The 23,699-nt window shown below is 40.0% G+C and overlaps 1 protein-coding gene across 5 annotated transcripts in view; it reads right to left on the reverse strand.

The window, feature by feature from the left end:
* Positions 1-23,699, reverse strand: part of ZNF827 (zinc finger protein 827) — a 104,073-nt gene that overhangs the window by 24,705 nt on the left and 55,669 nt on the right. For all 5 annotated transcript variants that reach the window (XR_011337321.1, XR_011337320.1, XR_011337322.1 and 2 more), the window contains exons 6-8: positions 12,935-13,183; positions 12,176-12,233; positions 7,594-7,697 (exon numbers count right to left, since the gene is read on the reverse strand). Coding sequence is in view for 2 of the 5 variants with exons in the window: in XM_069855321.1 (XP_069711422.1) it covers positions 7,594-7,697; positions 12,176-12,233; positions 12,935-13,183 (411 nt within the window). In the remaining 3 variants the exon portion in view is untranslated. The remainder of the gene's footprint in view (positions 1-7,593; positions 7,698-12,175; positions 12,234-12,934; positions 13,184-23,699) is intronic.

Consider the following 23,699-nt stretch of genomic DNA (forward strand, 5'->3'; position numbering starts at 1 on the left):
GCACCAGGCAGGTTTGAGCAAGAGGTGATTTGCTGATATTAAACAGCCTGTTTGTCATTAGAGTATTTTCAGTTCTGAAAGGGATTTTGTTGGTTACGAAGACTGCGATGGCTGCTCAGGACACAGTCGCTGTCACCGTACCACAGAGCTGCTACACACATCCACTAGATGCAAACTTGTTCGGCAGCAGAGCCAGAAAAAGCTGCAAGGAAAACGTAACGCTGTAATCAGTTGCAGCCGCCTCGGTTATGATCCCATTAAACGGACCAGAAATTTGGAACCCTCTGCTCGATGACTGTAGTGCAAAGCGGTTGTCAAGGCAGTTGGGTGCATAGTGAAAGAAGGCTGCACCCAGGCAGACAATCATGGGAATCTGAAGACAGGATGCGACAGATCAAAACCACGCTAGAGCCAGAACCACTGTCGCACAGTATAGCACTGAATTATGTTGAACAAATTCTGCAAAATCTGTCTTGCTTTGGAGAACTGTGCCAAGCGCAGCCCACTTCTATAGCAGTTCAACTATCTCACCTTCCTTGAATCACTCCCATGACTTGCCAGCTATCTGTCTCTTGCTATCAGACTTCAGAGAGTAACCACAATGCCTGACAGTCCCAAGCCTTCTAGAAAGTGCAAAGACAGAGAGTGTACACCAGTCAATATGCCCTCCAAAGACATTCTTTTTGTGTGAAGGATGAAAGTAAAATGCGCGTTGGAGCTGAACTAAAATCAGTTACTCAAATCAATCCGCCACTCTGTCAGAAAAACTTTCCTAGAAGCTCTGAAGCTGTCGTACAGGTTGGATTTGTCAGAGGGATCTCTCCAGTACTCGCTTTCATACATCTGCATGGATTTTTACACAAACATACACTTGCACACACATGCGTACACGTACACAAAAAGCAGAATACCTTGTTGAATCTTGCCCCAGACAAGCTCCAGAAGAGGAATAAAATTAAATGGGTGCTTTCGAGGACTGCAAGGAGTGACTTTGCAAGGCTCAGTGAGTACCCACCATTGTGTTCTGCAGGCAGCAATGACAGCAGCGTGGCATCCACCTCCAACGCTGCTTTCAAGAAGCACATTTCACAGAAATACCGAGATAGAAATGAACAACAGGACCGAGTGCCTGATGGAGCATGTCTTGCGCAGTGAATTAAGTGCCACTCTACACTTTTCCACCCTGCCAGGAAGCCAATAGGGGTCAGGCACTCTCATCATCAAGAAACTGAAGCGGATACCTAATGTCCTGGGCAGACACAGGCAGCAGACCTGCCATAACTCAGACCAAAACTGAAAGCAAATAAAATGACCAAAAGCGCAAATAACGGGATAAAGCAGGAAAAAACCCCACACGCACTACGTAAGTCAATTCACGTGCGTGTGCTCTCCCTCTGCAACTATACTAGCAATAAAAATTGCTGTTCCATCACAGGGCAGAAACCACTGCTAGGATCTTGAAAAATTCTTTTAGTCTTTCAAAGAAGTCTGAACTTTGGCAAATATGATTAAGGGACTGGAGCATCTGTCATACAAGGACAGCCTGAGAGAGCCCTGTCGATCACTAGCAGAAATCCTCAGGGCTTGTGGGTTTCGCAGTCCCCTATGGCTCAAGGACACTTTCCAGCGTGTGTCCAAAAGTCCAAAGTCCCAGAAGTCCCCTACACAAAATCAAACCCTCCAGGTGTTCTTTATTTCTGCAGTGCCGTTACAGTGGTCTCGGGGACAACGTAAGGTAAAAGTGGGAAGTCTGGCAGCAGGCACAAACAGACCAAGAAGGAAAACTGCCACTGGTAACTTGTGAAGAAATGGAAACAACACCAGGATTTGCTCTAACCTCATATTCAGTTTACTGAGGTCCTGATTTTCTTAACTAACCTACAGATGACGCAAAATTCAGAGCTGGCTGCTGTAGATGGCTGCAGAAGTTTAGTTTGCTCCAGAGCCCAGGAGATCAGAATCAAGCACAAATACCGCTGGAGAACAGTATACATGAATGAGCAAGTTTGCAGGTTGGACCAAAAGAACTCTTGCTATCTGCTTTCTAGACTCTTTAAGCCACGCAAAATTACAACATCAAGAGGTATATTGACCTTGAAGTGTATTTTAAAAGGGATTAGGTAGGTAGACACAATGTAAAATAATTCATAGTAAAAGAAGTGTTATCTGTTCAACATGAACAGATCGATTATTTATCACGTTCAAGTTAAAATTCTAAATCCACAGGAGGTATTTTTCAACTGCAGTCACAGAAGAAAGTCAACAAGATTAAGTGTGGTCACAGCCACATCATTCTCACACAAATGCTGAAATTTCACACGGCTGAAAGATACGGCTTTGCTTTCACACTGCTCACATCCCAACATTCCCACAAACTATTAGGAAAAAAAAAGCAGATTAGTTCCCTGCATCCCCTGATCTAGCTTACAATGTGGCCATACAAATGTTAGCACTGCTTGTGCAAAGATGAGCCTCAGGGAGCAGGCAGATTTTCCCTTTAAGTGTATTAAAGTTTCAGCAGAATTACTGTTTTAGGGAAAAGAAATAGTGGGAGGGTGTGAGTATGAACAATAACAACAGAAACGTGTACATCTCCTGAATAGTCCCGTAGTTCCAAACATATGGTAACCTTTGTTACACATATTATTTTATTCAATAAACATAAGTATGGGATAATGCCACTAATTGCATCATCAATAAAAATACCACTGACAGTATCAAAATCCAAAATTTTTGCCCTGTATTTCCAATTTTCTCCTGAACTATGTATCACACCACTGATTCAGTATTGGCTTCTGGACATTTCTGCAGAGGAAGCACGGCCTATCTGTCATCTTACAGGTCAGTAAAGGATGTGTCTGGAGACACAGTCACAGAAGAGGCTCTGATGCATTTTCAAAAAGGTATTGGAGGAACATTATTGGCTTCATTTCATTAAAATAAATAACACTAGCAAATTTAGCTCTGGCACCAATGGACAAAATTTAAAAAAACAGGGTTCTTTATGGCCTCCAACTCCCCAAAACCTACCTTATCTAGTCTCAAAAATCTATTTTAGTCGTATGAAATTCTCTTACCACACTCAAAACTACAGTTTTGCAAGAAGTAGTGAATTTTCACAAAAGGTTTGGTTTTTTTTAAATTTAATCCTCTACAGATGAGATAGTTTCAATATTTGGCACTGTAAAAGTAAATGAAGGAGAATACCGGGTCCTTGGTGAATAGGAGACAAAATAATGAAATATTATTATATTACACTCAGACACACATGGAAGAAAAAATACTCCCAAAAACCCAGGGATGGAGCCCTTGCCAATATTAATGAACTGATCAGAAAAGGAATAGTGAATATCACTCATCTGGATTTCATGAAGGCAGGTTTCATTTACAGAATGAGTCAGTGAGATAGTGTAAAACTATTAAAACACATTAAAGATTGGCCAAGGGTCATGAACACCAGCATAAGATCAAGTTTTTGATTAATCTAGTGATCTGGTCTGAACTATATAGTCTGACATAAAATTAAACTCTATTCTGTCAAAAGACAAGTCTTATAAAACAGATAAAAATGCCTTTTAAAGCAACTGTTAGAAATGAAAATTTTCATTTCTCCTCCCTCCCATTTGCTAGGCCAAAAAAGGTCATTTTGCTATTCTTTTAGGGGAAAGCTGTAATTATTGAATTGTTTTGGATTCAACTTTGCATTACATATGACTTTGATACTATGGTAAATTTTGAGTGAAGTGGTTGATACGGACATCAATGATATTTTATTTTATTTCCATTTTTAGTAAAAATTATCTTATTTGGTCAGGAACTCTAGTACAGAAAAGTGTCCTGTAACTACAACTTACTTTGGTTATTAACATATGAAATACCTTAAGACGGAAGTGAAGTATTTCCCCAGATCTATCCAATACTTTTGAACTACACACTATAAGTAACTACTTTCTTTCCTTCTCAGAATATTAAGAATTCACCACAGATTATCAGGGAGTTACCACGACTTCTGCAGGGCTGTTGAGCTCCCTTCTGACAGCTGTTGGAGATTTCATTGTCATTTCTTTGGCTACCAGACTTAAGAGCTGCTGCCCAAGAACCACTTCTCCCACCTGCAATACTGCTGCTGATCAGGATTACTTCACCTTTATTTCAGGCCAAATCCACTACTACGTAATTATTTATTTAGGTTTTTTTTTTTTTCCCTCCAGTAAATACCCTGATCAGTGTATTGTGCTCACACATCTTTTAATACGTCTTTCCTAATTATTTCATTCTCCTTGGGGATCTTATATACTCAGTGCCCCACAAAGGGTGCTCTTCCTCTTAAATACCTGATCTGGCAATTTTCTTATAAACTGGCTACTACTTTTACTGTCAGAAGAGAAGTGGTTTGCGTTGAAGAGGCCAATAAGCTGAAGTCTCAAGAACTGAACTTTGGACCAACTGTATTTTAAAATACTTTTTAATAGCTGTAACATAAAACCCCCAGCATAGCACGAATGAAAGGAATATCATCAATATTCAGAAATGTCAGAGTATTAAAGAAATAATCTTGAGAGCTACAGCAATAAGTGAAACAATTCAAATTACAAGGTCATATGCCCATGAAGCAGGAGCAAGAAATTGTGCTGCATGCTGAAATCATCAACTGAAATTGCAAAGTAAAAAGAAAAACATGTTACTATTGGATTTGCAAATGTACCGAGAGTCATCAGCATGTTATAATTACAAAGACTGTGATTAATCAGGAGAGGCATTTCCAATATACATATAGAAGACTGCACGCCACCAAAAATGTTATTGGGAAATCCTCCTGTAAAATAGCATATATAGTTCCGAATACTCGTATTTGCAGAAATTAATTTCCCTAAACACAGGCAGAAAAAAGCTATGATATCAGTCAGGAAAAAGAAACCCTATCATACTAAAGAAGACTAAAAGATATTGTCTGGCTTACTTTTCCAAAATTAAGACAGGATTAGGGTGATGTAAGATGGCACATTGGATGGCGAACATCATGAGGGAGAAGAATTATCAAAGTTGAAGGGCAGCATTGGTAAAACAACAAAAGTAGAACATGCGGTGAATAAATCCAGGCTGAAAAGAGTGTTCTAGCCCTTCAATGGGGAGAGCTTCTGAAACAGTGTCCTCATACAAATAATAAGGATGACAGGTTTAAGATGGATCTTGATAATGAATAAGATTACATAATGTTGTTACCTATTTTAGAAAAGTACTGAATTTGACACATGACAGATTTTACTGTCCTATGTTCCTGTCACTTTTCCCAATTCCTCTTCAGCAAGGGTGCCAAGAAGTCTGCAGACAGAAAGTTGGCAGGAGCCTGGGGATATAACCGCCCATATTGGTGCTTTCTTGGAAGGACGCACTATGTACATGTGGTTCCACAGAGACCACCCAGGCCAAGCGGCAGTGAAGGCTTCCTCATGCCACCCTGACTGCCTGCGTCAAGCCTGGTCACAGAGAGTCAGCACTGAGTCACATTTTTGGGTATGGGCACTGCTTAATGAACACTCTTGGCCATCAACAGTTAGCCGGCTTGGATTTTATTTGATGCCTTTAAGATGACACTGGACTGGGAATTTCCTGTCATTTTCTTATGCTGTTCTTTTCTGCTTCTTACTATGCTGTTTCAGGGACGAAGTAACCCACACCAAACCTCAAGTGAGGGCACACAGCTTATCCATGGGACACCACACACACATTTCCACAGCATTTTCTGTTGCACTCTATTGGCCTTTCCAAGGATTTATTACTATTCCTTTATGCTAATCTCTGCAGGAATAAAGTTTCTTCTGAGCCATCCATAGCACTATTCAGACTATTTCTTCTTCCAAGGCTGAAGCTAGTAGGAAAGCTACCTGTGGGTATTCTGCTATTCTTTTACATGAGTACCACACATTTGTAATTAATTAAAAAATTAAATCACATTCCTGGTGCTACTGTAAAGTTGCACTTCAGGTCCAAGAATTTCTTATGAAGCTGAGAAAAATCAAGAGATTTGGAATGACACGGTTGTTCCAAAAATAAAAATGAAGCAGAAACTGGCATTTTTGATTTTCACTTACATGTTGCTATTACATATCAGTGTCTTATAATGCACAGACCTATCAAAGTAATACTTATATTCCATAAGGCAGAATATGGAGCAGCATAAACATATAATACCCAGTTCCTCAGAAGACGTTCTAAAACTTTAGGAGGTCCTACCCAGCTAGATAATATGTATCTTTTAAGCAGAAGATTAAACCTGTCACTAAAATCAATCCACAATTTTAGTGGCCTCACTTAAAATAAAGTCTTACAGAGAATTGAAATTCTTATACATTCACCTTGGTATGATGCAAGAGTATTGCTGCTAAAGGCCATGTCCTCTGAGGTATCAAGCACTGCCTGAGGAGTCAAAGAGTTCTCGTCTTTCACCTGGGTATATGAATATTCCATGTTATGCCAAGGTCAAAAGCCAGGACTGAAGTGCTAATCTGGTTTACATTTTAATACTTAAAAGCACCACACCTGATCTGGTTCTCCTCACCTCAAGTTACAAAATCCACTAGTTCCTTGCAAAAGTGCAGTTGAGGCTAGCCTGAAGACCTTGTCTACAAATTTTCTTCTTCCTGCTATGCATATTTACCCTTAGACAATGTCTACCTCCTAACCTCATCTGCCACTTCACAAGCTGTCAAATGACTATTCAAGCATTAAAAAAAATGAAGGGTCTGTTAAGTTGTAAATTAAATGACAGTCTATAGCTGAAAATTAGCAGTAACGTGCCCAAAACTTTATTGATTGCTAAGAAAAGGTGAATAACCCCCACTATGGCTGGCAGTGTAATTACTGACCTTTAGAACCCAAGAGCAATTAATTTAAGAACAGATAGCAGTGAACTAGCAAATGAGTTATTTGGCAACAGGACAGCAAAGGCACGTATCAAGTTCTTGCATGTGTTCAGTGTCACCGTGAATAGTATTGTTACATGCTTCTATTTTCCATTCTAATGCAGGAATATAGCCCAAGTTATATCTGGACATAAAATCCCTGTCAGCTAGTTCAGAAGATCAGTGGGAACGTACCCACAGATATTCAGGCCTTTCAGCACGTTTTAAGAACACAAAATCCTTCCAAAAAGGTTTCTAAACTACCGTTAAAGGCAGGAAAATTGTATTGCCAAACTCGGCTACTCTGATATATGTACTCCATACGTTTCATTTGTACTCTGAGAGATGAAGATGGAAACGGCCAGTAACAGGAGAATAGGAGACAGTCATCTGACACTGGTGAAGTTAATTTACATATAGGAAACACACGCAACCCCCACCCCATTAATACTGCAGAGTTTAGTATGTTGTAGACTTTTGCAGAGTTCACAGAAATAGTTTAAAGTCTCGTAATATAAATGCTTCAGCAATATTTAGCTTTTTTCCTTCTTAATATAATAATAAGCACTTATTGTGACAGAGAGATCACTGCCTTTTGACAAAGCAAACGACATCAGGTGGTGGAGTTCACAGTAAGAAAATTTTAAAAAGATGTATTAACTAGAAGCAATGAAAGAAAAACATATCTGACCTGGTGCAGATGTCCTTCCATGAAGAGTAGTTTCATTAGGCAGGAGATCTTTTGAGTTGGAAGTGAATGGTGATTGTCTAAATGTGTCTTCAGAAAAGAAAGGGCTATAGGAAAAAAGGAGATGTCTTTTTGTAAACAAAATAGCAGTTAATAGAAGAAATAAACGTTATTTTTGACCCTAACACCTTAATATTCTAACAAATACCATCTTGTTAAAAGACTTGTTTTATTTGCAGAATTCATGCTGAAAAATATGCAGACTGTGATACAAGGTGTGGAGAAGAGGCATGCTTTAATAAAATTGCATCCCAGAGGAAAAACTGAGGTCCTCCCAAAAGATTTTAACTATACTTCAACATCTCAGATTTACTATATCACAATAACATATGGATCACTTAAATTAATGTTTCAAAAATTTGTATTCCACTGTCAAACCTGCAGAGGACAATTAGGAGATGTGGGAAATACTGTTATTTAATAATCTCGGGTATAAAGTAATTATTTTTAAACCAAAACTTTTCAAATTTTAGGTTGCAATGCTGAATAGCTCTCTTTTAAGACAACATTCCATGAATGAAATTATGTCCATGCGTTTGACTTTTAAAGCAGGAAACAATTCGTATAAACCAACTGAATGGATACTTCCCGAAGAGTATTAAGTGCAAAAATTATCAGCTACTTGAATCCAAAAAACATAGCATGCTTTGGTTTTAATTAACAGGCAGTAGAAAGTTAGTTTTAATAGTAAATTGGCATTTCTGTCAGAAGTATTTTGTTTTCTTCTCAGTTAAAGATCATAACAGAAACAAGGATTCCTTGTCTACAGCACAGACGTCAGTAACAGGTACATCAGAGAAATAAAAAATGGAAAAGGACAGTCTTTCTTGGAAAACTGCTTTCCATGGTAGTGTATTGCACCTGCACGCAAACTATCAATTTCTTCTAAGCAAAATAAGAGTTACATTAAATCTGATCTCTCTCACGTTGAGAATCCTTAACAGGCTGTCATAAAGTAGGTGTTTTAAAGGTACAAGACAGGAGATCAGCTCATTTCTGCAGCCTGTTCTTATTCAGTAATAAAATCCAAGAACCTTTTCAGGAGAAAGAACGTATTATGAGGTCTTACAAAGTGTGGCACAGCAGCTAGTCCAGACCCAGAAAGTGTGCCAGCAGCACCAACCCAGTTGACCCCACCAGTCCAGATCCCCAAGGTGTCAATCTGAACAATGGGACTTAACATAATTTTCCCCTGATACAGTTTCTCTGCAAAGAGGGAACAAGGTGTTCTCCAATAAGACACTTGTATTCTTAGTCAGATCCCTTCAGCTTTTGGGCAACTTGTTGGTAAATGGTTAACTTGACCATGTAATACTTGCAGCAATCATGCTATTTACTTTCTCATTAAGTTTTTTTGGCCATTACTCATTTTATGCTTTTCCATAAGTGACAGTTAATAGGATATTTTGGTATTTCTACAGAAATTTGAATATAACCATAAACACGGTCAACATTAGGTTGTGCTGAAAAGTAAGGCACGAACCTGCCCTGAACTTGAGCAGTTCAGTGTATGCAGATAGCTAAACAATCCATCATACTCAAGAAAACAAGTGATCAAGATAAAGCAGAACAGCTTCAGCTCATGCATGCAAAACTTAACTTTTTCCAAGACTCACACTCCCATTCAGGGGTGCTGTAATATAAACCAGACTGACGCGTATAAAAATATGGCATCATTTATTGCAACATTCCTCTCACTGCTTTAATAATGATTTGAAAGAAAACCACTAACAAAAAAAATCCCTGTATTATTACTGTTGCAACTCTTCAATTTTGTAATCCATTAAGGTTTCCACACTGGCCTGCCGGCTTGTGCCTCAGATTCAGTCACTGGGACACTGCTTATTGCTAGTTCTAAGCAACATGAGATGATGCAGAGCCTATCTATTGCAAGCTAGGCTACATATAATGAGCAGGTTGCTGTTGAAGATTGCATCGTGTTCTGTCCCAAGGACTTCCTTCTCCACCATGGGCTGCCAGTGAATTACAGAACCATCCTTGGATCCCTTCTTCTGCCTTCCTCTAGAACGGCAGCTGAGTCTCTTCAGCGCTGCCCCTATTATTATTTTTGCTTCAGCAGATATGCCCTTCAATTCCCAGTGTGAAGTATGGAGTGAGAGGCTCCTGCTTCATAGTAAAAAACTACATCAACTGTTCTCAATCATGAAGTCACTTCTGATGAAGTTTAAGTTTTAGGAGGTTTTTTTTTCCGGGCTGTACTTTTCCAGTTTTATGGCTACACAGTTCTCTAGATGAAAGAAACTTATCTTGGCATCTTACGCTGGTGTACTCACTTCGAGATCATTTGCTTCTCCACTTTCTGTCTTCGTATCACAGATGGCAGGCTCTACTATCTCACTCAGTCATTGAACTGTGAGGAATCCTTGCCAGTTTCAGCTGCTTAAGCAAAGTCATATGGAAGCTCACAAAGTCCAGGAATACTCACAGAAGGAATAGCAACAGATAGGTGATAGTTAGAAATGTTAATGTGGAACAAGACAGCAAAAAGTGCTTGTATACCCCATCTTGCTGGGCTTTGCCGATTCAAGACACTCACCAACGATGCAGATTAATCTCTCTGCTCCCCAGCTACTCACAGGTGGACAACACTGACCCCACCTTGGCTCTCTGCAGCTGTCAGCAAACTTCTCATAACTGTGATTCAAATGCCTTTCTGTCACTTCTCCAGATGCAGGCTAGCGAGCCAAACTGCAACACCACATGTTTCCTTAATGCAGTCCGAGTCCCTGTACCCTCCACTGTCTGCTCCAGCATATTCTGGTTTTGAGAAGGCATCATACCTTACCGGAAAAGACTTCCAGCTGTTTGTTTGGTTCTGGGTGGGGTTTTTTTTTTTGGCAACGTCTTTCAAGTCAGTCTCTTTGAACTCAATTCCCCTTAAGAAGCTCTTCTCATTCATGTCATCTTCTGTTGATAGACAGGGAAGATAAGAAAAGCACCCAGAACTGCATCAAGCACTCAGCATTCCACGCCCTGATGGGTAGCAGCCACTATTAGGACTTCTCAGCAAAACTCAGTGCAAGTTTCACCACAGCCAACCATGCTACCTCCTTAAAAGACGGCAGCTAGAAGAAGGGGAAGTTATCTTTGAACTGTCCCCAGCTTTTCCAGTTTGCATTATCTTTGATAGATCCAAAAGTAGCTCTGGATTCTCACACCAGTCCTGCCGCTAACATCAGGAGACACTGAAATCTATTTCACCCCCTCACTGCAAGGCATGCTGGATGGTTAATGAAAGCTTGGACAACATTACATTTGTCTGCGTAGGTATCTCTCAGGTTTATGCTTTTTAAGTAGTCACAGGAAGGCTATTCAGGCTGCATATCCCACAAATTCTCAAACTAGCAAATATGGGAAGCATTCACAGCAGCCAGAAGTTAAAAGCTCAATTTAATTTTCTTTCAACTCGTAACATCAGAAAGTCCCTAACATGCATATACTAAGCTGGTCAATTTATTAAAAACACATTATTTATTTGTCACCATGAATGACTGGGATAGGCGTAAGAACTTAAGAACAACATATTATTTCTTCTGAAACTGAAATGTGTTTTAATTTCTGTCTGGACAAAGTTGTCCTAGCCGGCACTGAACATGTTGGGAACTTCTGTAGAAAAGGCTGCAGAGGCACAGAGGTCTTACTCTTGCTTTGAAGGAACTCTTTGTTGCTTCAGTGTGCTCAGTCTCCAAACCATCCACATTGATTAGGGAACTTTCATGGAGGAAATAAACATACCCTTGCCAACTCCTGCCTACTTCTCACCATGGGCTCCTAAGTTTTTACCAATTCTAGCTACCACTTATTATGTAAGAGCTTTCAATTTTCCCATAGGGATACCTCACTTCGCTGCTCATGCATATGTAAACAACTTATGGCTCCCAGCCACAATACTGTGAAGTTCTTTAGCATCACGTGCTATAATTGGTTCATGTCTCTGTATTCTGAATAATTTCATTTATTGTATCAATGTGACTGCAATCGTTAACAAATGTTTCATTAGCATTGTTTAACAGTCTGACTTTTAAAAATCCATCTCTAGTAGGTATTGAGATAATACAAACGCTAAACTGAAATTTTATTAAAGAAATCCAAGTTTGACACAGAAGCATGAAAATCACCTCTTCTTACACTGGTCCATGTCTTAAAATTCAGTTGCCAGCCTGCTCATTCAGTAGTCAGCCTGCTCTGCCCTCAAGTGCTACATGTACAATGCAGTTTTGTTTAAGTTTCAGGTTTTGTAGAAAAAAGTAGAAAAAATAATTCTTAAAATGATGTGCGAATACTTCATCAGAGAACAGTCAAATTGGACCAAACGGCTTTAGTCTCATGAACTCTAAGCAATCAGCTCTATAGGTGCAATTTTTCAGATTACAGGTATAATGTAAATATCTTACGCTTGTAATATCAGGTCACATTTGCAGGAGACAGATACATTTGTTCACAAAACAAAATGAAGCAAGGCCATTTACACTATAGCTTGCAGATAACAGGGTACTGTACTTACCTGGCTGTAGTTCTGATGGCATTATCTTTATTGTGGTTGTGCTCTTTGCTCACCTTTTCTGCAGAGGAACATACACGGTTTTTTTGCAATTAGCATGTATCATATTTTCCCTGTCAGTTTTTTTCAGCAGAACTATTTTAATGCTTTCTGATAACAGCATAATCCAGAGTAATTTAGGGTAAATGGTTACGGCATGATTAGAGAATGGGCATGACTTTATTTAAACGAATTTCCAACACGCTTTTTTCAGCTTCATATTTCAGTGTTAGTGGTCCATGCAAAGCATGCAATACAAACATTAAACACAGTGCTGAGATCACTGCCTTTATGCAATAGCTGAGGTTTAACTTCTTTGTCAAGAGAAATGGCCAGTGCGGCCCCAGGAGCACCGCGTGCAGCAGCCACGGCCCCTTATGCCAGTGACTGCCATCTATAGGTTCCCCTGTACTCAAAGGCCTGGATCAACCAGTTGTCATGAATTATTTAATTAGCTTTCAAAAACACAGGAGCTGAACTCCAGCTTTTCCAATTCAGTTCAAATATCGTGAACTTGACCTGACTGTCACAGTGCTCTAAAGCATATGCTAACTATGGGGGACATTTGGCAAGGCTTATGCATTCCAAATGTGAGGGCAGAAAGGCTCTAACTCTTACTGTTTTTCAGCCTTAGCCATTTCACACTTCCATAGCACCTTCATGGTTGTACACAATCTCTTTACGCTCCTTCATTCAACTATGGACTAGTTCCACTGCTTTTACCTGATAACTGGAAGAGCAGCTCAGATGCCATCTTCACTGATATATCTTGGCTGAACAGATTTCTTTCTGGGAGCACACGACCTTCTGGTGCCTTCTGTATGTGTTCACTAATGTCTCGCCCTAATAAAGTGCTGTAGCCAACAGTTTGGTTGGGTTGGCTGGGTGACACTGAAGCCTGTGAATCATGAATGTCAACTTCCATTGGTTCTTCCTTTATCTTTACCATCTGGGTTTCCTTGTAACTCTCGGCTGCAAATACGTATTTAAAAAAAAAAATAAACAGCTGCCACAATTATTTAATTAGGCTACAATTTTTCAGAGTACTCAAAGCAGGAATCACAATTGCAAAGTTATAATTTTGTATACCATATCACTGCAAATAGTAAAAGAAGCAAGCAGCTGTCTACAGTATTCTTCTGCACGTTATAAGTAGAAGCAAACTCTTGAAAATAATTTTTCAAACTACAGAGCAGAAAACAGTTGCGTATTTGTAAATATGAGAGTTACACCACTTTCTATGAATACTGTGTGATCACACACCAGTTCGTGAAGTTTTGGTTTCATTTATTAAATGAAGCTGCAGCTACACACCAGCTCTCCAAAAGCGGGCGCTGAACACCAAGAGGTCTAAATTACTCTTTATTGGAAATAGCAGCAGAGTCAGTCAAAAGAACTGGGACAGAGATGGAGGAGAAAACCTCATCTGCTCCTCCGGTTTGTTATATCTGCATATGCTTTCAAGACGAGAGGAGTATTCTGGGGCCCATGATTTTCTAAAGTCTGGTTTTGTAACAAGTAACATACATTACAAGATCCAATAACCTTAATGACCTGTTTCCATAAGCTCATATCCTTCCCTCCTTGCTGCCTTCTCCAGTGTCCTTGGCCTAGCAAAAAAACCCCATAGTCTAGAAGCCAATTTATAGTTCACTTTCTACACTTGAGACTTCCTGAGTGTTGCCGAATGCTCAGGTTTGGCTGCAAGGCAAGTGATCATTTTTTCTTCAGAATAAAAGCTCTGAAATCTCAAAATCAATGCTACAAGGTAATTTGCCTACCACAACCCAAATACCTTTACAGCCCTTCTGATTCATACTTTCAGCAGGGATAGAGAAAGTGGCCTTTAGATGGCCTGTAGAATTTATTTTCAATTTAGTTTCAGAGAAAGATGATTTTTTTTTAATGATCTTCATTCAGAGTGTTCCCAAAAGGACACTGGTATCATGGCAGAACTGCCCAACGAGGTGTTGCCTTTGCTGACTACATGCTGACCAGACTCTCCAGAAACAGGCAGCTGTCTAAGACGGGAGAATCAAGAAAATAAATGCATGAACACAGTTAAATATCAGAATCATAGAATGGTTTGAGTTGGAAGAGACCTTTAAATGTCATCCAGTTCCAACCCCCCTGCCATGGGCAGGGACACCTCCCACCAGACCAGGCTGCCCAAGGCCCCATCCAACCTGGCCGTGAACACCTCCAGGGAGGGAAAATCCACAGCCTCCCTGGGCCAGTGCCTCAATGCCCTCATCCAGGTAAGGAATCATTCCAACAGCAAAATGTACATGGGATTATTTATTTTGCCTAAACCTGTGCATGGTACTTCTGGTACTAGCCAAGATACTGAAAACCTTAAGAAAAATCTGTTTCTGTTAACTCATTGTTAGCACATGCCCTAAATTGTTGCCTATGTAGCCTCCAAACTGGAGTCGAAGGAAAACATGAGTTTGAATTCCTCAGACTGCATGAGCTGAAGAAGAACAACGCAACCCTCGCACACTGCAGCACACCGAGCCATAGAAGCAGAGGGCTCAGATGCTGAGTGGATTAGAACTTGAGAGAGTAGTCTGGCCCTTGTCCAGACTAGGGGGACGTGAGCAGTTCTGTGACTGTGGGCCAGCACGTTAACTGGTGCAGACAGGGCTGGCCGACCTGACGATAGCATCAGGTCACTAATGGAGGCACTATGCACCACGAGTTTCCTCCCATGGAAGTTACCTTGTCATCTGTCAAGTTTACTACTTAGAAGGCTCTGATATTAAAAGAAAATAAAATTAATTAATACCAATTCCTAAGAAAAAGCCCAAACAAGCTTTGAGTCAAAGAGAAGAAAAGACAGGGGAAGGGGAGCAGAATCCACTACCTTCACTTGATAAATTAATGTGCTGCTACTCTCTCTGTTTTTCCCCTCCTTTCTAACTCACATCTGACTGTGTCAGCCTCTGATTTTATTCCAAACATGAATGTTTCAAAACACCAACAAGCCTTTTGTTTTCAATTATTTAATACTACAATGAATCTCAGAGGTACCAAAACTGTTTAAACTGACTTTTTTGGTCATTCCTGATAACATCCTCAAGCTGATCCTCTGTTTGGTGTCATTTTGTAGTCTCTAGCCAAGGACAAACAGAATCCCTTTAGTGTGAAGGCATACGCATTCTGCCTAAAATTAAGCTGATGTGTGTTACCAAGTCCTTTTTCACTGTTCTGGTTTCTCCTTGTCCCCATATTCCTGTTGTTCTTAAGTGGCAAAAAAAGTATCTTGACTGCCTACAGCTCTGTAAAAAAAAATAATATCAAAACAAAGATATAAAAGCCACTTGGATGTGTTACAGGAACAATTCACATGAAGTGATTTCAATCTTCTCTTATGATATTTCTTGACCTTTAAAAGAAACATATAAACGTTTTTAAAAATCTTTACCTTCTCCTATTCACCAGATCCATTTCAGACTTCAGAAATTTTCATAGTGAATTCTCAACTGAAGACAAGTTAGAAGTACCATATGATGCCTTTTTTGTCCTGTTAAGTAGTATGTTGTTTGTTTTTCTTTTTATTTAAAGCTTCCATTAGCTTCTTATTATAAAACCACAGAACATTGCATCTGTGTTGAAAAGTGTAAAAATAGCATGCTGTGCATTAAAAGTGAACACAGAACAGCAAAGAAATGCATCAGGTAACACTGTCAATCAAAAGCTCAGGTAACCCCACAAACAAATGAGTTCTTCAGATGTCTGACAGACCAAGCTCTGCACCCAGCTGCCAAATTTAGGTGCGGAGTCTAAGTGACCTTTGCTGCTCTCTCTACTTTTAAAATATTCTTTCTATTTCTGTTCCTGCTCCACACAGTTTAATTCCTTGCCCCGCTTTTGAATCAGACAAACCAATTTGACCCCAACTAAGGCAGGAGCCAAGCAATACCAATGACCTTCTCTCCCTCACAACCAGCTAGCACTCAAAATGCCCTACCTAAATTTGCATATTTTATCATTTCCTTTGACCTTTATCTTCCCAGCTGCACTCTTTTGATCTGACAGAATGTCCCTGCCAAACGTGAATCCTGTCATACTCCAATTCCCAAATGCAACCCCACGTAGAAGACTGAAGGAGGATCTCTATGGTAAGTCTACAAGAGCTAATGAAAGAGAAACAGTCACTCTGTCCCATGAGCAGCAATCACACACAAAGAGCGTTAGATATCTTGTGAGGGCAAAAGACTGTAATTAAGGTTATGCCCGTATCCATCTCATCATAAAGGCAGTCAAAATAACTTTTTTAGGATTATTTTCTCTTCTGTGCTATAGTTTATTTGTGGAGTAAGGTGATATCCCTTATTTCCTTACATAGGTATCGCATATAGCACAGCTCAAGTTTTTCAAGGACTGATACATCCAAAGGTCTCCTGGTTAAAATAATTAAAACCATGATAGCTTTGGCTTTTTTAGCCTTTCACATTTCTCCTTGAGTAGATGGGCTAGGTTAAATGATCTGTAATGTATCAGAATCCAAAGTTAGTATACAAGAGTAATTTTCTTCATGCCATTTTTTTACAAAAGTACAGATATCTGATTTCTAGCAAAAAGTCATAACTTTGAAGTACCCAGACTGTGATGTCCTAGGTACGGTCTGCAATTCATTCAAAACTAACCTGGATGAAACTCAGAATAAGACCATAGCAGTGAATACTGCTTATCTGACAGAGATGAACTAAATCACCTAATACATCTTTTTCTGATGTTAACCTGGTGATGTGGAAACAGTTTAACAAGCTAAAAGAACATTATTGCATACTATCATCAAGCATCAAAAATGCTGCAAAAATGGAGAGGGTCCAATATGCCAGACAGACCCTGCTCTTAGGGAAGTCTAGTGTTGCCCTGGGTCCCCTGTTAAGGACATGACTAGGGAACTTCCTAGGCTGCTATAGCCCTCACACTCTTTCCTGCTATTGCTCTTCCACGTAGATGGTCATGAAGCCACAATGCACAGTCTAAGAGCAACCAAAAGAGACTCTGGGGCCTTGGGATGGATGGTAAGGGAGTATGGAGCACAGGTTACTTTTTTTTGTCTCTCGTTCCAGTTGTGGGCAGTGACATTGGAAGAAACAGATGCACCCAGTCCATTAATACACGGCTCCATGGCTGGTGTCATCACCACAACCTTGGCATTTTTAATAATGGCATGGCCTGCACAACACCAGGCTTGTTGGCATCAGATGGGATTCTCTTTTCTCAAAGGGACAAGAGGGTCTTTGCTCACGAGATAGCAGGGCTCATTGACAAAGCTTTAAACTAGACTTGAAGGGGAAGAGAGATACGCACTGGTAGAGTGCACAATCCTGAGAGATATTGGTCAGGCAAACAGTGAAGTCAGGACCCTGAATTTCAGGAAAGTAAATTTCCATCTCTTCAAGAAGATATTCAATAGGACCCCCTAGGAAACTGCCCCCCCAGGGACAAGAAAGTAGAAGAGCGCTGGCTTATCCTTAAGGATGCTTTCCATAGAGTGCAAGAGGTCTCAGTACCCAGGTGTAAGAAATCAGGAAAGAAAAGCAAGGCACCGGCATGGGCAAGTGGAGATCTGCTAGCCAGACTAAGGGGCAAGAAGGAAATGCATAGGCGGAGGAAGCAAGGACAGGTACCCTGCGAAGAGTATAGGGATGCTGCCTGGTTGTGTAGGGATGGGGTCAGGAAGGGCAAGCCACAGCTGGAGGTGAACTTCGCAAGGGATGCAAAGAATAATAAGAAAGGCTTCTATTAGAGATGTCAGCCAGAAAAGGAAGGTCAATGGAAGTGTACCCCCTGATGAACAAGACTGGCAAACCGGTAACAACATACGAGGAGAAGGCTGAGGTACTAAGCTGCTTTTGGCTGGGGCAGAGTTTACTTTCTCCCTAGTAAGACAGGAAGTGCACAAGAAGCTGGAAGGTGACACAGTTTGGAGAGCCAATCCAAACCGGCCAAAGCGATATTCAACACCATACGATGTCATGCTCAGTATTTAACAGGGGGGAGCTGGCTGCGGGGAGGTATCACTGCTCAAGACCAGGGCAAGCGTTGATTTTTCTCTACAGTAAGTGGCTGAGCTGTGTATCATTTGCTTTGTAGATTCTTTTATTGTTACTGTCATTTTTCCCTTCCTTTGCTGTTCTATACTAAACTGTCTTTAACCCAATCGATGAGTTTTACCCCTTCTTTGAAATTCTCCTCCCCGTACCATTGGAGGGAGGGAAGGAGGGGGCAGCAGGGAACGAATGAGCAAGCAGGCAAGTGGGGCTTTGTTACCAGCTGGGGCTAAAACCAGGACAGATAATCAATAACTTTTTTGCCTCAGTCTTCACTGACAACCACTCTTCCCACACCTCTTGAGTGGATGGATCAGAACACAGTGACTGGGGGAGCAAAGACCCTCACACTGTAAGAGAAGATCAGATTTGTGACCACCTTTGAAACCTGAATACACACATAAGCCTATGGGACCTGATGAGAAAGTTAGGGTTGTTCAGCATGGACAAGAGAAGGCTCAGGGTAGACCCACAGCCTTTTAGTACTTAAAAGGAGCTTACAGGAAATATGGGGACAAACTTTTTAGCAGGGTCTATGATAAGACAAGTGGTGACAGTTTTAAGCTAAAAGAAGGAAACTTTAGATTAGATATTAGGTTGCCCACTTTGGTGGTAGGTGGAAACATTCAAGGTCAGGTTGGACGGAGCACTCTGAGCAACCTGATCTAGTTGAAGATGTCCCTGCTCATTGTAGGGGGGTTGAACTAGATGACCTTCATGGTCCCTTCCAATCCAAACTATTCTATCATTCCATGCAGCACTACCTTGCTCTAGAGGGGACACACTGACATGCTCTTCTAATGCAGCACAATGTTCTTTTCACTTTTGAGACGAAAGTCAAAATCAAGTGCAGATTTAATAAAAAACACAAGTCACATAGTAAATATTGCTTTTGCTGATACAATAAGTGTCCAAAAACTTTCCACAGCTGAAATCAAATGAATCCTCGTTAAATCATTCATGCTTCTTCCCACCTTTTTATTTAAAACCTCATCCTACAACTACAATTCCAAGTTGCTCATATTTGCTGAAATGCCCATCAGCTTTTATAAATCAACTTCATGAATCAACTTAGAAAAGAAAGCCTCTCCCATATGTCTTATAAATTGAACTTGTGTACTAGTTTTGACAATCAAAAAGACAGGGGTAACTAGTGGGTCAACTTGTACCAACTTCAAAATCTTCCAGTAGGGAGAATCAGGTATTTTGTTATGCTAATTGTTCTGATTTGCTAGAAATAAACATGCACTAAAACAGCTTAGATAAAACCTCAGAGGTAGGGAACAGTTGGTGAGCCCTGAAGGTTCCACTACAGAGACACAACAAGTAACATCTGACATTCCCTAGGGCGCTGTGCTTGATGCTTTATTTTGCTAGTATTTTTTTCAAACTGCTGTTTTATATAAGACAATGTCAATGGGCCTTGAATTAATGTCAGAGGAGCCTGCATTAAAAAAAAAAAATAATCATAAAATGGCTCACATTTGTTCAAGTAAAATCTCTGAACTCCTATGCTATAGAACTTTGCAACTACAGGCTTACTTTCACAATGATGCAAGAAAAAAAAAAGGAGCAAATTAAAGCAACAGGCTAATTCCAGTTGTGATACACATCAGCTGCTCCTTCCATCTAAAAGGTAGGGTTATGTCGTCTACCTGAAAGATTCTACTTGCAGAATACACCCAACCCCTGAAAACCTAGATCAAGAAGAATTTGATAAAAAGTCTACATGTGCAGCGAATTGTTATTTTACAACATATTCCAATCTCTGCAAGTCTCCCAATTCAAGAAAATTCTAGCCTAGTATTTCTGCAGCAAGGTGTCCCTTTGCAAGAAGCCTGGCTCCAGTTCTCCTGTCTTTATAAGCTGACTCTCCAAAGGCAAGGGGGACTGCAAGAGGCCCTTCTGTAAATACAGCACATCCACAATCCCCTGATGCTCTGAAAAAGAGCTGACATGCCCACCTCCTGTAGCTTTGTGATCACTCCCACCTGGCTGAACACCATCAAGGAATAGCAGTAAAGCAAAGGATCAGGATGGTTGTTTAAACCCATTAGTGACAAACCCTAAAAAATAACACAAAACAAAACAAACCCCAAATAAAAAAATAAATAAAACACAAAAGCCCCCAAACCAAATTAAAATAAAATCCAGAGCATCAAAAGAAACACATTTGTAACACAGACATTAGAATTTCTTATTATTCCAAATTATCTAACCTTTTGAATGAACATGGTTTTCATTGATTGTCAAGATTACCCTGACATGGAGAAAAGGAAGAAGATGAAGTGCAATAACTTAAAGGTACGGTGTAGCACCTACTGAACTGAAAGCTAGGCTCTGTTAAAAGATGTTTGGGGTTTTTTTGTGACTTTTGTTGCTTTGTGAGGTTTTTAAAGATCTGTGGGGGGGAACCTTAGACTTTGCATACTTCCCACGCTAGAATTCTCCTGAAAATGGGCAGAATTTTTTCATATTTTTCCTTCTTTTGTGTTTAGATATTAATATTGTCATGAAACACAGCAACCGCTATCAACAGGTAAGAACAAACTGCTAGGTGAGCTTCTTTGGGATTATGTTATTATGCAGATATCATGAAAAAGCTTATTAAACTGAATAAACATACCATGGCTGGATACAAACTTCAGGTAGTATAGCACTGTCCTGAGAGTCTCAAAATCTTGAAAAAACACCAGTCTGGAATCTGACACATTGTTATCGTATATCTAGCTATCTAGAAACTTTTATCTTTTTCTATACTGTAATTAAAATACAGCTACACTTTAACCATACACAATCAATTTCACACTCCCGTTGGTTAAAAAAACCCAAAACCCAAAAAACAAACACAACACAATACATTTAGGTGGGAGTGGGACTTAATCTGGTGATATGAATTGCTATGACTTACCATCTCTCTAGATCCCATCAAAAGAAATTCTTATTATGGGTCATAGACTTCCCCATTTACTTTTGTGGGCTTCAAGAGAAGCACCTGCTGCTGGCCAGACCTTTCTAATGAGCTACTTAGAGACCAAGGAACAAAAGACTTCACTGTATTCTCACTCCTCTGTCCATTATTGAGGCCCTCTAAGGGATGAAAGTACTCTTGACAGCTCCCCTGCAATCTATGTATGGAGATGCTTAGGAGGTCCTGCCAACAGCTCTCCCTCCAAAGACAGCAGCTTAGCTCCATACAAGTGCTTCCAAGAGCAGGCCATGAAGTTATAAGAAAGAAATGTAGAGGAAGGTTAGTTACTCTGTCCCCTACCCTCACCCAAACAACATATTAAAGTACTTTTTCTTCGTCATAGTAACAATAAACCAGAAGACTGTCAACATAACACACTAAACCTGGAAAGATTTTATGACTCCTAAGAATAATAGTGTACTAGCCATGGACTTGGTTTTATTGTCAATTCACATTGTTGATGACAACCAAACATAAGCCACCCAAACCTTAAAATACGGTAATTCTGATACCAGTTGTCCAGCCACACACGCATCAAAAGTGCTCCTAGTTAGCAAACTTTTTAAACTAATATTGTTATTTAGTTCCTCTGGAAGTTTGTGCTGTTGTTACTGGACTAGTTTGGGATAAGCTAATTTAAAGCCTTCTCCAACAGCCCTTCACCTTGCTGTGCCATAATGCACTATTAGTCATGTTTGGAATGAGAGTAACATCGAGATGTTCTAGCCTTCATCTAACGCTAGAATTGTATTATCATTCTTTTTTCTTTTCATTCCTCTTTTAAAATAGAAGTTCTAATCCATGTGCTTTCAGTTAAATGTAAGCTAGTATAAAAAAAAATTAACTGCAGGGCATGAAATAGGGAATTGACATAAACATTTTCAAGCAGATAAAGACAATTAAAAAATGGAAAAACACCACCAACCCCCTGCAATAACCAGCTGTGCTGAAAGAGGAACTGTCATGTAATTATGTGATAATAAATGGAGTTGATCAAGAACACTTTTGGAATCAATTGTATGCACCATTTTGCTTCATGACCTTGGCACAGAAAGTACGCATGCACTAATTGCGTCTGCTGATAACCCAAAATTATGACACATTGTTGGTACTGGGGAATTGGTGTATTATAAGAAGCACTGTGTGACCCGAAGACTGGAGCGCAAAAAAATCTAAAGGAACTGAATAGTACAAAGGTCACGCATTTGCTAGTGAGAACAAGGATACCTGCAATTGTGCAGTACATGGGAAATTGATCCACTGAAATAAAAGACAGAGGAGAACAACCTGAGTTACTACTGAAATGCAAAATTAGTACATTTCACAAATACGATACAGCTGAAATAAAGGCAAATGTGATTCCGACAACATTTCTAGGAAAGATGGGAACATACTAATGCCATAGTTAGAGGCACGTGGGTGAAATATTACTTATAAAATGCTGGGACCTGGGAAAGATTTTATACACATCCAGCTATTCATTCATTTTTGGACAAGAAGTCAAAACACTGTATGCTTCTGAAAGATAATACATGTCCAGAACATATTAGCAGAATGACTATTTCAACAGAAAAATGAGTTTTTAGACTCAAACATTAGCATGTAAATGCTAACATTTATTTTAAATTTCAGCCTCCTCTGGAACCTACCTTTCAATTTATAAAACTTAGTGTATAAAACTGACCAGGGACCACTGAGCTGTACCACTTCATTAAACATTTTGAGAAATAAATTAGCTTTTCCACAAAAAAGAACTAGCAAGACTGCTGAAAACTGGTTTAAGATGTACCATTTCCTTTCTTATAAGTGATCTTTGCAACATTTAATAGGATCTAAAATCTAGGAATGGCACCCTTCCAAACGGAGACAAGAGCAATTTGCCCCACTCCACTACCTCCTCAAATCTGTCTGCTTATCATTGGATCTAGTCTCTGCCAAGACCTAGTAATGGACAGAGTTCACCACCAACCTTTGTACATTTGTATAAATTGCAGTAGTTTTATGTTCTTCTGTAAAACTTAGGTTGAAAGTCTGTACTGAGGCTCCAATTTTACCTGTTAACACCCCTAAAGACCATTTCTTCCAAATGGGCATTTCGTAGAATCATAGAGTCAGCAGGTTGGAAAAGACCCACCGGATCATCGAGTCCAACCATTCCCATCAATCACTAAACCATGTCCCTCAGCACCTCGCCCACCCATCCCTTAAACACCTCCAGGGAAGGTGACTCAACCACCTCCCTGGGCAGCCTCTTCCAGTGCCCAATGACCCTTTCCGTGAAAAATTTTTTCCTAACGTTCAGCCTAAACCTCTCCTGGTGGAGCCTGAGGCCATTTCCTCTTGTCCTGTCCCCTGTCACTTGGGAGAAGAGGCCAGCACCCTCCTCTCCACAACCTCCTTTCAGGTAGTTGTAGAGAGCAATGAGGTCTCCCCTCAGCCTCCTCTTCGC

This window comes from Phaenicophaeus curvirostris, chromosome 4, assembly GCF_032191515.1.
Source record: "Phaenicophaeus curvirostris isolate KB17595 chromosome 4, BPBGC_Pcur_1.0, whole genome shotgun sequence".
NCBI lineage: Eukaryota > Metazoa > Chordata > Aves > Cuculiformes > Cuculidae > Phaenicophaeus > Phaenicophaeus curvirostris.